This window comes from Clinocottus analis, unplaced genomic scaffold, assembly GCF_023055335.1.
Source record: "Clinocottus analis isolate CAN_PGR_092001 unplaced genomic scaffold, fCliAna1.0.p SCAF_16, whole genome shotgun sequence".
Taxonomy (NCBI): Eukaryota; Metazoa; Chordata; class Actinopteri; order Perciformes; family Cottidae; genus Clinocottus; species Clinocottus analis.
This window is the reverse complement of record NW_027175887.1, coordinates 12938099-12951960: the sequence shown is the minus strand read 5'-3', so window position 1 is coordinate 12951960 and position 13862 is coordinate 12938099. Positions and strand designations below refer to the sequence as shown.

Here is a 13862-nt window from a genome sequence, read left to right as displayed (position 1 = left end):
AATCCATCGCCTCTCAGGACACCATGCTGAGAAAGAGATCAGCAGGGGGATTTCATATTTCTAAACATCAATACCAAGAGAAGTTATGAAGTTGATAGTCAATCATATATCAACCACAAACTGTAGAATGAAGTGTCTTTTAAGTAAATTGTGAATTTAACTGAACATTAAAAAGAATAGATGAGACATACTCCTACTGACTCCTTAACTATTGATACTCAATTATTTAGCAAAGAATGAAGCATCTCTTTGCTGCCCTCATGTGGCATATTCATTTTTTAACAAACACATCTTACAGGCCTTCAGAAGACATTTTGACTTACCAGAGTAGGAATATAACAGGTGTAACTAATAAAATCAATAGTGGCTGAATTTAGCCACTCAGAGCCATCGTTAGTCTTATTAGAAACACCTGTGCTGTTTTTTTAACCTACTGTGACTAATCAACATGTTTGTAAGTCTTGAGCTGCAGACTTATTCATTAATATTTACTCGTGAAAGCCAAAACCACACAAACAAAGGAGGCATTCAATTATTAAATACATTTTATTACATAAATGGCATAATTCTGACAGTCTGGTATTTTGACATAACGAGAAAGCTAAACAAGTCGGTGTTTTGGTTGGGTGAACCTGCACAACAGCGCCACAGATCAATTTGTATTCCTTTCTTGTTTGAGGTTTGTGCACGGGTTTATGTACTTTATTTGTATATTTCTAGTATTACTTGTTTTGACCAGACACAGACAACCACACACCCTCCCCCCCAGCCCCCTGCAGAGTTTCCCTTCAGCCCCAGTTGCACTGCTCCTCAGCTTTAGCCGCCAGGATGTCTGTGACCAGGCCGGTGCCAATGGTCCTGTTGCCGTCTCTCAGGGTGAACCTCTGGCCTTTTTCCAGAATCATTGGTTGGCGGAGCGTGAGCGTCAAGGAGGTGTCCTCGCCGGGCATTACCATTTCCTGAACAAAGACAAGAGCAACAGACAGGAGAGTGGTCAACATTTTTCTATGCCAACAAAGAAAATTATTCAACAGTACGCTGTCAAAATGCTTTTAGAGATTAATTGTATTTGACAGACATCCTGTAACTAAAAAGGTTAAAACGCACAAACCTTGTCATCAGGAAGAGTGACTCTGCAGGCCATGTCCCAGGTTAGAGAGAACATGACGGGCATGAAGTTGGTGACAAACGGTTTGTGTCTGCCTCCCTCCTCCTTACTCAGAATATACACCTGTAATAGAGGGAGCACAATGTGTTTAGGTTACTGGATACAGTGAGATGTGTATTTTATTTTAAATAGCAAAAAACAAAAATAAATAACTGAACCAAACATGTTTTTCTTTGTGCGCAGATAGTGTAAGTGAATGATTCCGATCATTTCTGTGCATGTGGCTGGTCTCCCAGTTTGCCTTTAAAATTGTTCTTTGGCCACGACAATTATTAGATTATTTACAGACATGTTAGTACAAATTAGCCGTTTAGATTAATTGTAAAGCAATATTTGAAATGAGTGAATAATGACTGCACTTTGTGCTCTCAGACCTGGGCCTTGATCGTCTGGTATGCCAAGATGGATCCAGGTTTGCACATCACCATCCCTCTCCTTATGTCTTCCCGCTTCAGTCCTCGGACCAGAGCGCCCAGGTTATCTCCAGCCTCTGCCCGATCCAGAGACTTGTGAAACATCTCAATACCTGAGCAAAACAGAAAAAACAACAAGTTAAAATGATACAGTATACATACATAAAGTATTACATAACCATTAACTGATCAGACTCATGGCCACAAATAAAACCACCAGGTTAAACGTTTTTAAGATGTGTGTGTGTGGACCCTTGAGGCAGTGTGAAGTTAAACACTCCCATACATAAGGTTGTCAACTGTGCATACATCTTGAGGTTATGACTTATGATTCACATCATTTGCATACTTATCAAACCATTCAGTGAGTTTTCATGCCCTCTATGGAAGCATCAACGTTTGGTTCAGGCTTTCCATTTAATATGTCACCTGGTGGTTGATATGCTTGTAAACAGCACAGGAGCGCCTTCTTTGAGTTTCGATTGCATTTTCCTTTCACTCACCTGTAACCACTGACTTGACGCTGCGATTGTGGCCCAGAAACTCACAGTCGTCTCCTTTCTTGATGATACCCCTCTCCATAGTGCCGGTCACCACAGTACCTCTGCCTGAACGACACAAATGATAACACTCAAATTTAAAGCAAGTAACTTTTAGGCATCACCATCGTCTGACTTGTTTTGAGATGTTGGATTTTACAGCCAGTGAAGCAAATCAGTCATATTTACTACACTCTAAACACAGGGACATAAAAGTTATACATTCATTTCAAGTAACTAATTCTGCGAAAATCCTCCTTAATTGTTAGCTTTACAGTTAAGTGTTGATATGACAAATGTGCCGGCTGCATTGCTTGCAATTTATTCATACCTGGGATTGAATACACCCCTTCAATGGGCAGAAGAAAAGGTTTATCAAGCTCTCTTTTGGGGAGAGGGATGTATGAATCTGCTATCTCCAGCAGCTGCATCACTGCATTCACACCAAGTTCAGGCTGTCTGTTCTAAGAGGGAGGAAAACAAAAATTCAGTCAGTTCACATACAGATGTTTTACATCAGAGACTCAAAATGTATCGACAGGGCCGTAAACTACGAGTGATTTCAACAGTAGTTCCGATCAGCATTATTAAGTATTTACAGTATCGACTAAACTGAGAGACAAATGACAGAGCGTTCCTCTTACCTCCAGGGCGCAGAGGGCTGAGCCTACCACAACAGGCGTGTTCTCGCCATCATAGCCGAACTCTGTGAGCAGCTCGCGGATCTCGATCTCCACCAGCTCTACCATCTCTTTGTCCTCCACGGCGTCGGCCTTATTGATGAAAACCACCACATGCTCGACTCCTATCTGCCTTGCCAACAGGAGATGCTCTCGTGTCTGAGGCATCTGGCCGTCAGTGGCCGCCACCACCAGGATGCAGCCGTCCATCTGAGCTGTGCCAGTAATCATGTTCTAAAAAAAAGAAAGCGTGCAGGGTATTTATAGAGGATTAATTACCTTTTTAAGTCATTTATAATGTAAATAATTCAGCTTGAAATGCTTAAGGAGAAACAAGGATTCTGCACAGCTAAAAATAACAAGGTTGCATCATCAGGTTGGTTACCGATGCTTTGTAGAAGTAAAGCAGATTACCTTGACATAGTCGGCATGCCCAGGACAGTCTGTGTGAGCATAATGTCTGTTGGCTGTGGTGTATTCTACATGGGAGGCGTTGATGGTGATTCCTCTTGCCTTCTCCTCAGGGGCATTGTCAATGTCTTCATACTTTTTATAGTTTGCGCCACCAGCCTCAGCGAGCACTGAGGACCCAAAAACACATCAAGGTCACTATTCAGATTTCTTGTTTTACAACTCTGGCAAAAAAAGGTCAAGGCCTCATTTCTCCATAGCTCAGTGGAGCCATTTAAGTGTCTAGATCAAATTAAATATTTCAGTGTGTAGGAATTAAAAGATAGGACGTCAGTGTTTCTACCTTTTGTGATGGCAGCCGTCAGGGTTGTCTTGCCGTGATCAACGTGGCCAATTGTTCCAATGTTGACGTGGGGTTTTTCTCTGCTGTATGTCTTCTTAGCCTCTACAGCAAAGGTCCGCCGACTCAGAGGCACAGCTCCCTACATGACAAAGACAGGATTTACACTGCAGCAAAATTCATGTTAAAAAGTCTGTGCATTGCACTTTGTGGGCACACTCACCAATTTGAAGGAGCTGTGTAGGAGGCATGGCGAAGACAGCTGAATGGCTGAGATGAGATAATCAAAAGAGGAGAATAATGTAAATTAAGATCATTGCTAATTATTGGACAGGATCGTTTTGTAAAAGTAAATACAATCATATCTGCTTATGTATTCAGACATGCATTGTCCTCAGCTAAAAGCAACTATGCAAACCCTTAAAACCAGGCGACTTGGGTCCCTCTCCGATTAAGCGACGGTTTGTTCATTAATTAGTGAGCTTCGGTAGCTACATAACTTTCATTAATATAAGCAAGTGTCAATACACATCAGTCAGCTCTCATCCACGACAAACTATATCGTTAGCTAAAACCCATTGGTAACGTGACCTTGCTCTGCTAACGAAGAAACGGTAGCGTCTCTTTTTTCACCATAGATTATTTTTCGACAAAAGTAAACAGCATTTTATGTTATGTGCATAACAAAGCGGGGGCTATGAGAATAAAACAAGGCTGGTAAATAATTAAATTCGGTAACTACAAGAGAATTAAAAGATTTTACCTGAGAAACATGCACGCAGTCCCACAAGCTTCGCCATCTTGGATGGTTAGGCAAACCAAAGACAAACGAACAAGAAAGAGAGTACCCGACCAGTTCTACAGCTGTCGTATCAAGCAGCGCTACACAGCAGACCAGCCCAGCTTATACCCTTCACCCAATGACAACTGGACTCGGCTTTAGGCCCCCCACGGCCATGAACAGGATACGTGGTGAAATATGGTGGATGAATTTATAGTTTATTTCATATTGTATATAAGAAAGGATCCACCAGAGATACTCCTCTCTCTGTTACTGAAACGCTCTGAACCTCACGCATGCGCGTCCAAACACTATTGATTTACCGTAAACGTGCTAATACAGGGGCGTTTGCTGTTGTGCCGAAGTAAATGCTTAAGTTGTGTTGCTGTTGCTATGTCGCTGTTTGCTATATTATATATTTTTTTAACTAAATTAGCGTAGAAAGTGTGAAGACTGAAAAGACTCAGATGCGAGGAAAAAATACATTTTGCTTGCCAATTTGGTTCGAGGTTTACGGTACATACATCATGGCAGCCTCCTTGTCACTCGTGAGTTCAGCTAAGCTAACGTTAGCTAGAATGTTCTAGCTCATTCGTGTTACTCTGTGGAACATACTTTAAAAGACACAGAGTCCATTTATTCAACACTATTCATAGGACTCCTGACAAGGTAAGTTGTGTTAACGTTTGTGTAGCGATACTGTGTTTCTGTTTTTAATTCTTCATATTATTCATATGATGTCTAGGTAATGCTAGCATCTTTAGACTAAAGTTAAAAACTATCTGCTGGGTCTGCGTCCTGTGTTTGTGGGCTTTATATTTACAAGCGCTGACGACGTAAACTCTTAAGTTGTGCCTGTCCCGCTAATTCTTTTGATGTCTTGTTTCCACCTCAGCGGTGCACATCATGGCAGAAGACAGACAGACCAGGAGATATCCCCAAAACCTCCAGGGTGTCCTGCGGCTGGCAGTGGATGCTGGATCAACCCCAGAGGGACCTGACTCTGTTGAGCCCATGTCAGAGGAGGTACGGGTCTGTTAAATGTACATTTACAACCTGAGAGGGCTTTGGGCAACACACCTCGTTGAGTCCAGACTGTCTAGCTCAGTTAACCTAGTCTTCACAGGACCAAAGAAGGAGCATGCGTTCATACATTAGTATGGTACTATATTAATAGCCAGTTAGTATTTGATATGTGTTTATGACACAAGTACAGCTGGAAAATATTTGATTCATGAGTCAGTCCATGGACATCATTAGTTCAATATGTTGACTATTCATTGTGATAACACATTTTTACACAAATGTCCAAATTCACTAGTTTCATCTCATACAATTTTAAGATGTTTTCCCTAAATCTCCGACTATGTTGAGACGAACACCTTTGACTTTTGGACTGAGAGTTCACTTTAGATATTTCCCTTTTTTATTTGTATTCATGAAAACGTCTACCATCCATCAAAAGTAATTAAGAAACCTTATTTTACTAATACTCTTTCTCTGTTACAGAGGAAAATATTTCTAAGAGATGCTCTAGCAGAGGTCTGCAAAGGGCAGATGGATGAAGTGGAGCAGATAAAGCGGTGCTTGGTCGTCTTACGCCAGGAGGGAATGAGCGAATTGGAGAGAGAAGGAGAGGATGAAGAGGATGAAGATGGGCGAGAAACAGCCTTTGAGGTTCTGTCAGACTTGTGTGAGAACCTGGACAATGCAAGAGGTTTGTAATAAATCATACTATACTTTTCCCAAGCAGTCTATAAGTCATCCTGTTAGTATGAGCCAATAGCTACATAGAGGTTATGGATAATAAATATTTGAGTGTGTACCCTGCTCCTCTACTTTACAGACTTAATGACTCTTGGTGGACTGGAACTGTGTATCTCCAAGTATCTGTGTCATGCCCAAAGTGGCCTGAGATGGCGTGCTGCCCATCTCATCGCTTCCTGTGCTCAGAACATGCCGCAGGTGCAGGTCTACTTGTTTAGTACCGGGGTTCTGCAAAAGCTGCTGCAGCTGACCGACTCGGACCCTGACCCCACTGTCAGAGTAAAAGCCCTTTACGCTGTGTCATGTGAGTATCTAAGACATTATTGCTCAATTCTGTCAACTTAAAACTAGCTAATAATACTGACTAGTAGTTTAATCAAAGGCCTTAATGCACTAAAGGAGAGCGTGTAAAGTATTTAGACCAGATTGTAATGCTGCCTGCATTCATGTCGCTTTGTGTTGGGCATACAGTACACCTCAGAACTGTAACTGATCTGGTTGTGACTTTAGGTCTGATTCGAGAGCAGGATGCCGGACTCCAGGCGTTCTTGTCCCATGATGGCCTCTCTGTGCTGATGCGAGTCATGCAATCAGACATCGAGAAGCTCAGGACCAAGTCTGCATTCCTTCTGCTCAACCTGCTGAGGTCGCATCCCGAGCTAAAAGGTACTAAAGAGAGAGGCATCGAGACAGTCCAGTGACCTTCAACAAAGCTGTGGATTTTTTTCCTTTTGTCTTTGTCAAAAAGCTGGTTAACCACTTTAGAGGGCAGAAGCCTCTTGAAAGACTTTTAATCAAAATAGAGCTTTCCTGGTTAAATAAAGGTCAAATTAAATGATACAAAATCCAAGCAGTTAATGTAATAAACTATATTGGGTTAAGTTGCAAGAGATCAGTTTTAGTTAGTTAATAAGTTTGCATGATAAATTAGGGTATCGTGGATCCACTTTCTGCTGATCACCGACACCACAGGCTCAACGCACAGTTACAGTTGGGTGGGACTTTTTTAGTCCCGATACTGAAGCAATGCTTGGGTACTACCAAGTACTGGTATGCATTACCAGTTTTTAGTTAATACCCAGTGTGGAAATGATGGGAATCATCCTTTCATATGTAAGGCAACATCAGGCTTAACTTTTTCCTTTTCCTTGCAGACACAGCCGTCGCCATGGGTATGGTACAGCAGCTAGTATCTGTTCTCCGCACGCCACACTCACATTTTCATGAACACGTGCTTGGCGCCATTTGCTGGTAAGAAACACTCTCTTCCTTTCTGTCTCTAATACTCACAAGTGACATCAATTTATGGTTCATGTCAGTAATCACACCTTTTTTGTGTGTCTGATATCTGTCTAGTCTGGTGGAAGACTGTCCACAGGGTCTCAAAGACTGCAGGAATCCTGCTCTGGGTCTGAAGGAGTTACTCAGACAGCGATCCAGAGAGCTCCAAGGAAAAGAAGAGAATCAGGTATTTCCTAAGTCTTTGAACCTGATGGTGAAATTTAGCAGAAGAGTTGTCTTTTCTTATGTACATAAATAACTACAACTATATGATTGCAAAATCTAGTGTTTTAAAAATATTGTGCACGGTAGTAAGTCTTTCAAAAAGAAACCATCTGTTGACCGTAAACTAGATGTCAACATGTCGATACTTTAATTGTAGTCTGATCAAGGTATTAGTTTTAAAATCATCAAGGTTTAGACTTAGTCTTGTCCAGGAAAGCTTCTCAAGCCACATTTCCTTTTCCAACAGGAGGAACTGGACTTCTGTGAGCAGTTGAGGGTTATTTGTTTTGGCGGGCAACAGTCGGATGACAATGGGATGGATCGCTGAAGTCTTGTTGACCTCACCTGTGTTGGTTTCAGTGTGCAAAGATGTAATAGGACATTCTTGATCTGGGTCATGGATGCTAAGCAACGTTTCTGTCTCTGTTTTGCATGTCACACAAGAGCTGCATTTTAATCTGTAAATAACTATAATGTATAAAATACTTTTCAAGTCAGCTGTCATTTTAGTCCAGTGTTTTCAGTTGCTCATAACATCGAACCAAATACCAATACCCATCACAGGTAGTATGTAAAGTACTTCCAATTTAATTGTTAATAGATACACCCCGATGTTACATGTGGAACTTATCTTTATATGTTGTAAGATAGGTTTGTCTGTATTTTATTTTTATTTTTGTTGATTGTCTCTTAGATCAGGACAGAATGTGATACATCTTTGTTTATTTTATAACATTGTTTTCTTATTAACCAAACAAATTGGTGTATTTATATACATATCATCCTCTTCTGTTAAAAGCATTGCCACCACATGCACAACCTACACATTGATGTCACAATAAAATATTTTGGCACAAATCACAGAATATAGATATTATTCTAATGAGTTTCTTATAGTTTTCTTTGCAGGCTGGTATTTTAATGTTATGGGTATTCGTATGATTATTCAAACACACGCTGATAACACATGGTTAAATAACTTGACTCTGCAAGCAGCTCTATTACTCCGTCACTGGCACAAGCCAGTAGCTTTCAAGTGCTGACCAGTAGTGTTCCTCTTCTATTCCCCTCCGTCCCTGTATTTGATGGGTTGATATTAGAAACTCAAAGACCTAAAGGATTTATAGTTTCCATGATTTTAACAAGGTGATGAAGGTACTTTAGACTCTTGGGACGCTGTTTAGGACCTCTTCCATTTTGCAAAGTCATCATTGTTCTCCACTGCCTTTAGATCGCCCACAGCTATTAGTAGCTGTGCCAAATAATATGTAACCATGACAAGAGTGTGACCATGCTCCATCGGTGCTGTCGCCTTGAAAACTTGCACAGCCAGTGACAGATCAGACACCATGAAGGACAAACTCCCCAACAGTGTTGCCACGTTGCGGGATCTGATCGCTAATGTCCCCATCAGAACAATCAGGACAATGTAGACCCCCACAGCTGGACACAGTATTTCGGAGTTTGGCGCCTTCTGCAGGTATGGAAACATGTAGGTGTAGAAACCTCCTCCCACCACCACCAGGATCAGATATAGAGAACGACTCCAGAAGGAAGAGGAAGAGGAATATGCCGAGTAACGACTGGAGAGGAAGGTGATCGAGTACAGCAGATGAGCCACAGCAAATGCACCCATTCCTGAAACAGATGTGTCAGATGTTAAGGACAAACAGCAGTTGGATCAATTATTTGCAGCTTGATTTTCAATTTGAAAATGCCTTAATTCATGCTTCACTCATGCACTAATCTCTATAAACAGAATCTGCATTCACGTGTAGAATATGAAGGCAACGGGACAAGAGCTGCTTTCCAAATCACGTACTCTTTTACTTTTAGTACATGATGCAGCTGTACAAAGTACATACTGATGCATGCAGTCTGCTTTCAATTAAGTACTACTTCCTCATAATATGGCACCTTGAACTTTGACCCTTTTGCTCATATGTCTGCCGCGCCAAGAATTAAAGGTCCATCGCTAGAAAAGCATTATGGCATAACGTACTGCAAAATGAGACATGATGTAGTTGGCCAAGGCATTCTGGTATTTGACATACTGCGTTTGACACACTATGTATTTAGACATACTAAATACTTTTCTGTGTAAGACATAGAATGTTACAACTAGTATTTCTAGTATGGGTGTTTGAACGCACAGTCCATATTGATATTGGAAGCATTCTGGTTTCCGTTTGTTGCTGAGCAGTATTGATTAATTACGTTTGAGCAGGCTTTGGTTGAATCCAAGTAATCCGTCTGTATGGAGAGCCTCTTCTAAACTGGCTGCTTGTGAAACAATCCAGTCGAACACGCCGTCTCTCAACTAAAAACTCTAGACCTCAGTGGTGGGTTCTGAGATACAAACTCTTGCGCAAACTCTTACCATGCAGGAAAAGCTCAGGCCACACCAGGCAGCAGTCACCCACAGCAGAGAAAACCAATCCTCCTACCACTCCCAGCACACTCTGGCCTCCATTCCAGCTCAGCACTACTGCAGCCAATAGGAGTATCGGTGCTGATTTGACACCTGCAGACATGATGGATGCGGGTGAGTCAGGTGTCCACAGGTAGAAGAACAAAGCTGCAGACAAAAAGAAAGGCAGGAGAGAAACAAAGAGAGCGCAAGACTAGTAGAGAGTGAGGAACAGAAAGAAATGGGGAGACGAGTCACAACATGAATTAGGCTGAAATTAGGATTTTAGACAATTTTATCCTTTACACATGAAGAATGTTGTTGTTTCTTAACCAACTATTGACCAGTGAATGTAAATCAATGATTTTTAGTTACTGAGTTTCTCCTCTGCCGCCTGTCATAGGCATCTGTCTCAAGGATGTCCATTGTCTCCGAATCAGCACTGTCGTGGACTCAGCAGATCTCTCAATTGGATGAACCTGTCTCGTCTTCTTGACTCCTTTTACTTTCTTCTGTCTTTGAAGTCCTGTCGTCACATATAATCCTCAGATGCTCGTCTTGTTCCCTCCTGTCTCGAATCTCTGCCACGTCTCTCAGTCTGTTAGTCTTTCATAGCAGTGAACTTTGGACCGATCTTTGCCGTCTGATTGCTCTCTGATAATCAATGTTCTCTGTGTTTTGAGTTCTCATGGCCAAACGTCTGACCTTTGACCTTTTTCAGCTTTTAATTTATTGCTGACATTAACTCAGGAGGAGCAAAGTTGAACTAGGAGAAAACTCATATGCTAAAGGTTGATTTCTTACTTGTGAATTGACAAATATTGTTGGTAATGACATGAATAGTGAGAAAATAGCAAAAAAAGGGACTTCTGTTGGTTCATATCTTGAAACCTTGCAGGTAATGCAAAATGAGCAATTCATCTCTGCTATTATGAAAAGAGAGATCAATAGTTCACTAATAAATGTCAAGGCTGGCAACTTAAACTCCAACTCCATCCAATGTTTGTATTTATTTAATGGAAAAGCAAAAAGAAACCTGCTGCTGCACAGGATTATTTTAAATGCTGTGGATGATAATCTTGTTGCATTGTTTGAGGGTCACTCGATGATCACACTTCAGGTTTATCCCAAAAATGAATTATTGCACTTTACAAGACATTCTAAACGTATCTGGATTTGAAGTTGTTCCAATGAATGGAGGAGGAGCGCAACATGCGAAAATTCGACACATTGAAGAACGAACAATGATTAACTTTGGCCTCTCCGAGTCAAACTTTGTACTGCGCTTGCCCACAATTCCTGCAGTCGTGGTCCGGTTGTTGTGCTTCACGTTGGGAGTTCTGCTGGGGTTTGGGATTATCTGGTGAGGAGAGCAATAAAAACCAAGTGTTCTACTGGTCAAGATAGTAAGTAGGATAAGAAGCATATATGTATGTGTATGCGTGTGTTTGTGTGTGTGTGTGTGTGTGTGTGTGTGTGTGTGTGTGTGTGTGTGTGTGTGTGTGTGTGTGTGTGTGTGTGTTGGTTTGTGTGTTCAAGTTGAATGTTCTTTCCCCAGCATGTTTCCTTTGTCAGCACAGGACATGGCAACCAGCTCTTCCACCCAAAGGATTGGAGTTGTAGGCTACGGGCATCTAGGTCTGAACTCTCCCTTTCATACATGCATCCTTTTGAGTCTTATACCTTGTACAGTTAAGCTTTATTTATTGTGTGTGTGTGTGTGTGCTTCAGGGCAGTACCTGGTGGAGAGGATCCTCAAAGATGGAGCCGCTCTCGGTCTAACGCTGGCCTTCGTTTGGAACAGAAATTCTGACAAGCTCAGAGGTTTAGTTCCTGATGAACTCATACTGGGTGACCTATCATCCTTTGCAGACAGGTGAAAAACACACATAAGTAATATAAACCTGTATGCATAACATCAGCATTGCGTCTAATATGATCTCTCTGCTGCCACAGACAATATGCTGGATGTTTGAGTAAAACTGTTTTTTTTTGACAGGCGATGCGATGTGATTATAGAGGTGTGCCATCCACAGATAGTGAAAGAATTTGGCTTTCACTTCCTGTCTCAGTCTCATTTCATGGTAAGATTTTTCTGTTTGTGTGGGTAAAAATGGTTGCAACAACTATCCTTAATAAATACTCTGCTTCTTATGTTGCTGCTTCTTAACTGTAAGAAGATTAACACAGATAAGAATAAGTCAGCTGATAAGGTGTACTCGTGTTGATACTCGTGTTCTTGGTCTTTTCTAAAAAGGATATTTAGTGTATTGGGATTCTGTACTTTAGGAACTGTCGGTATGTTTGGCCAACTATCTGATACATTTCAACATGGCAGCATTGCTTTCTTTTGTGGTCTCCAACAGATGATAATGCACTTCTTAAAATCAAGTATTACAATTAATCTTACAGCAAACGAGAACACAGAAGCTGACAGTTTTGACTGCTCTTCACAGAACTATCACATCCTCTTTTGTGCCGTATTTTCTCCTTCTCCTCTCAGGTGGGCTCTCCTTCTGCCCTCTCAGATCCTGATCTGAACCAGAAGCTGCATCATGCAGCTCAGCAGCATGGCAGGACACTCTACATCCCCAGTGGTGCATTGTGGGGAGGCCAGGACATCCAGAGGCTGAATGACAGCGGAGCCTTGACGGTACAATAACTCTGGGGCGGTGCGGGTGTGGTGCTCGCAAAAGGCATGGAGTGGCCGCCCTTACATTAAGAATGACAGTGCAGCTTGCAAATGGCAAATTAACTTTTATTTGTCTTTTGTTAAACCTCTCTTGACTTAATTTCAGGCTTTGTTTATAAGAATGTCCAAGCATCCATCCTGCTTCCGGCTGACTGGAGACGTCCTCTCTGATTGGACGGAGGGAGAGGGCAGGCGTGTTTTATTCAGAGGCTCGGTGGCAGAGTTGTGCCCACTTGCTCCAAACAACGTTAACACCATGGCAGCAGCAGCGGTGGCAGCAGGAACACTTGGCTTTGCTGGCGTTCGGGGAGAGATCGTATCTGACACGGCGTGAGTCTTTCTAAAAATCTGATTGAGTGAATGCAGCCTTTTATAGCCGTTTAAATCACACTATTCATACCTCTACACGCCCCAGGTTGAGTGACTACCATGTGGTTGAGGTGGAGGTGACTGGGCCCAGTGGCTTTTCAGTGCACACAGTGAGGAGGAATCCAGCCAGACTCGGAGCTGTAACCGGCAGTGCGACATACAACTCTTTCTGGAATAGTTTACTTGGTGAGTCCTGCAAAGGCTGATCCTTTACTCAATCAAAAAATATTTCATTATAAGTGCCCTGCATTCAAATTCATACTAAGTAAAAGTACAGCAATATTATTAGCAAAGTGTACTGATGTCTATCGTGTCAAAAGACCCCTGTGACTGATAATTATTGCAGGATCCGATATTGTTAATACTAATGCATCAATTCATCAGAAGCATTTTATTGGTAACCTGAATGAGGAGGAACTAGTTTATATTCAGTAGGTTTAGTCGAGGGGTTACCAACCTGGACAACTTGAGACAAAAGGAGTTGTGAGATGATTAAAGGGTTTGGAAAAAGAAGAAAAAAAAGTCTGAACTTCCCGTCGATCTTCACTAATTAGAGAAAAGATCTTAAATTTGATGTGCAAATAAATTGTTGGCAGTTTACCCTGCTTTTACCCTTTACATTTGTTTTTTTCCTTTTAGTTTGCAAAGGTCATGGGGGTCGAGTTTACTTGTGCTGAAGCAGACGAGAACTCTGCAGGATTCACGACGACTCAGCAAGAAGATCTATAAATCAATGTGGATTGTGTCACTGGATCCTTATGTTACTGAGAACCTTGAATACTTGTG

At 41.7% G+C, this 13862-nt stretch overlaps 4 protein-coding genes across 4 annotated transcripts; 2 read left to right on the top strand and 2 right to left on the bottom strand.

The window, feature by feature from the left end:
* Window positions 1–527: 527 nt before the first annotated feature.
* tufm (Tu translation elongation factor, mitochondrial) lies at window positions 528–4572 on the bottom strand. The gene is made up of 10 exons (XM_068577801.1): window positions 4315–4572; window positions 3775–3821; window positions 3555–3693; window positions 3215–3381; window positions 2765–3034; window positions 2452–2584; window positions 2085–2189; window positions 1543–1694; window positions 1112–1231; window positions 528–959 (listed from the first exon to the last, which is right to left on the bottom strand). Exons 1-10 carry the CDS (start codon window positions 4349–4351, stop codon window positions 789–791), a joined length of 1341 nt encoding a protein of 446 aa, XP_068433902.1. The 5' UTR covers window positions 4352–4572; the 3' UTR covers window positions 528–788.
* A 245-nt stretch (window positions 4573–4817) lies between these two features.
* On the top strand, window positions 4818–8109 carry hspbp1 (HSPA (heat shock 70kDa) binding protein, cytoplasmic cochaperone 1). Its single transcript, XM_068579026.1, has 8 exons — window positions 4818–5001; window positions 5228–5358; window positions 5842–6049; window positions 6179–6403; window positions 6610–6765; window positions 7254–7350; window positions 7456–7567; window positions 7853–8109. Exons 2-8 carry the CDS (start codon window positions 5239–5241, stop codon window positions 7931–7933), a joined length of 999 nt encoding a protein of 332 aa, XP_068435127.1. The 5' UTR covers window positions 4818–5001; window positions 5228–5238; the 3' UTR covers window positions 7934–8109.
* Window positions 8110–8785: 676 nt separating this feature from the next.
* Window positions 8786–10441, bottom strand: tmem86b (transmembrane protein 86B). Its single transcript, XM_068579572.1, has 3 exons — window positions 10391–10441; window positions 9986–10229; window positions 8786–9243 (listed from the first exon to the last, which is right to left on the bottom strand). The coding sequence occupies exons 1-3, from the start codon at window positions 10439–10441 to the stop codon at window positions 8786–8788; spliced, it is 753 nt and encodes a 250-aa protein (XP_068435673.1).
* An 818-nt stretch (window positions 10442–11259) lies between these two features.
* aspdh (aspartate dehydrogenase domain containing) lies at window positions 11260–13854 on the top strand. Its single transcript, XM_068578192.1, has 8 exons — window positions 11260–11359; window positions 11528–11653; window positions 11747–11891; window positions 12015–12099; window positions 12519–12668; window positions 12814–13037; window positions 13123–13262; window positions 13716–13854. Exons 1-8 carry the CDS (start codon window positions 11260–11262, stop codon window positions 13751–13753), a joined length of 1008 nt encoding a protein of 335 aa, XP_068434293.1. The 3' UTR covers window positions 13754–13854.
* Window positions 13855–13862: the final 8 nt, after the last annotated feature.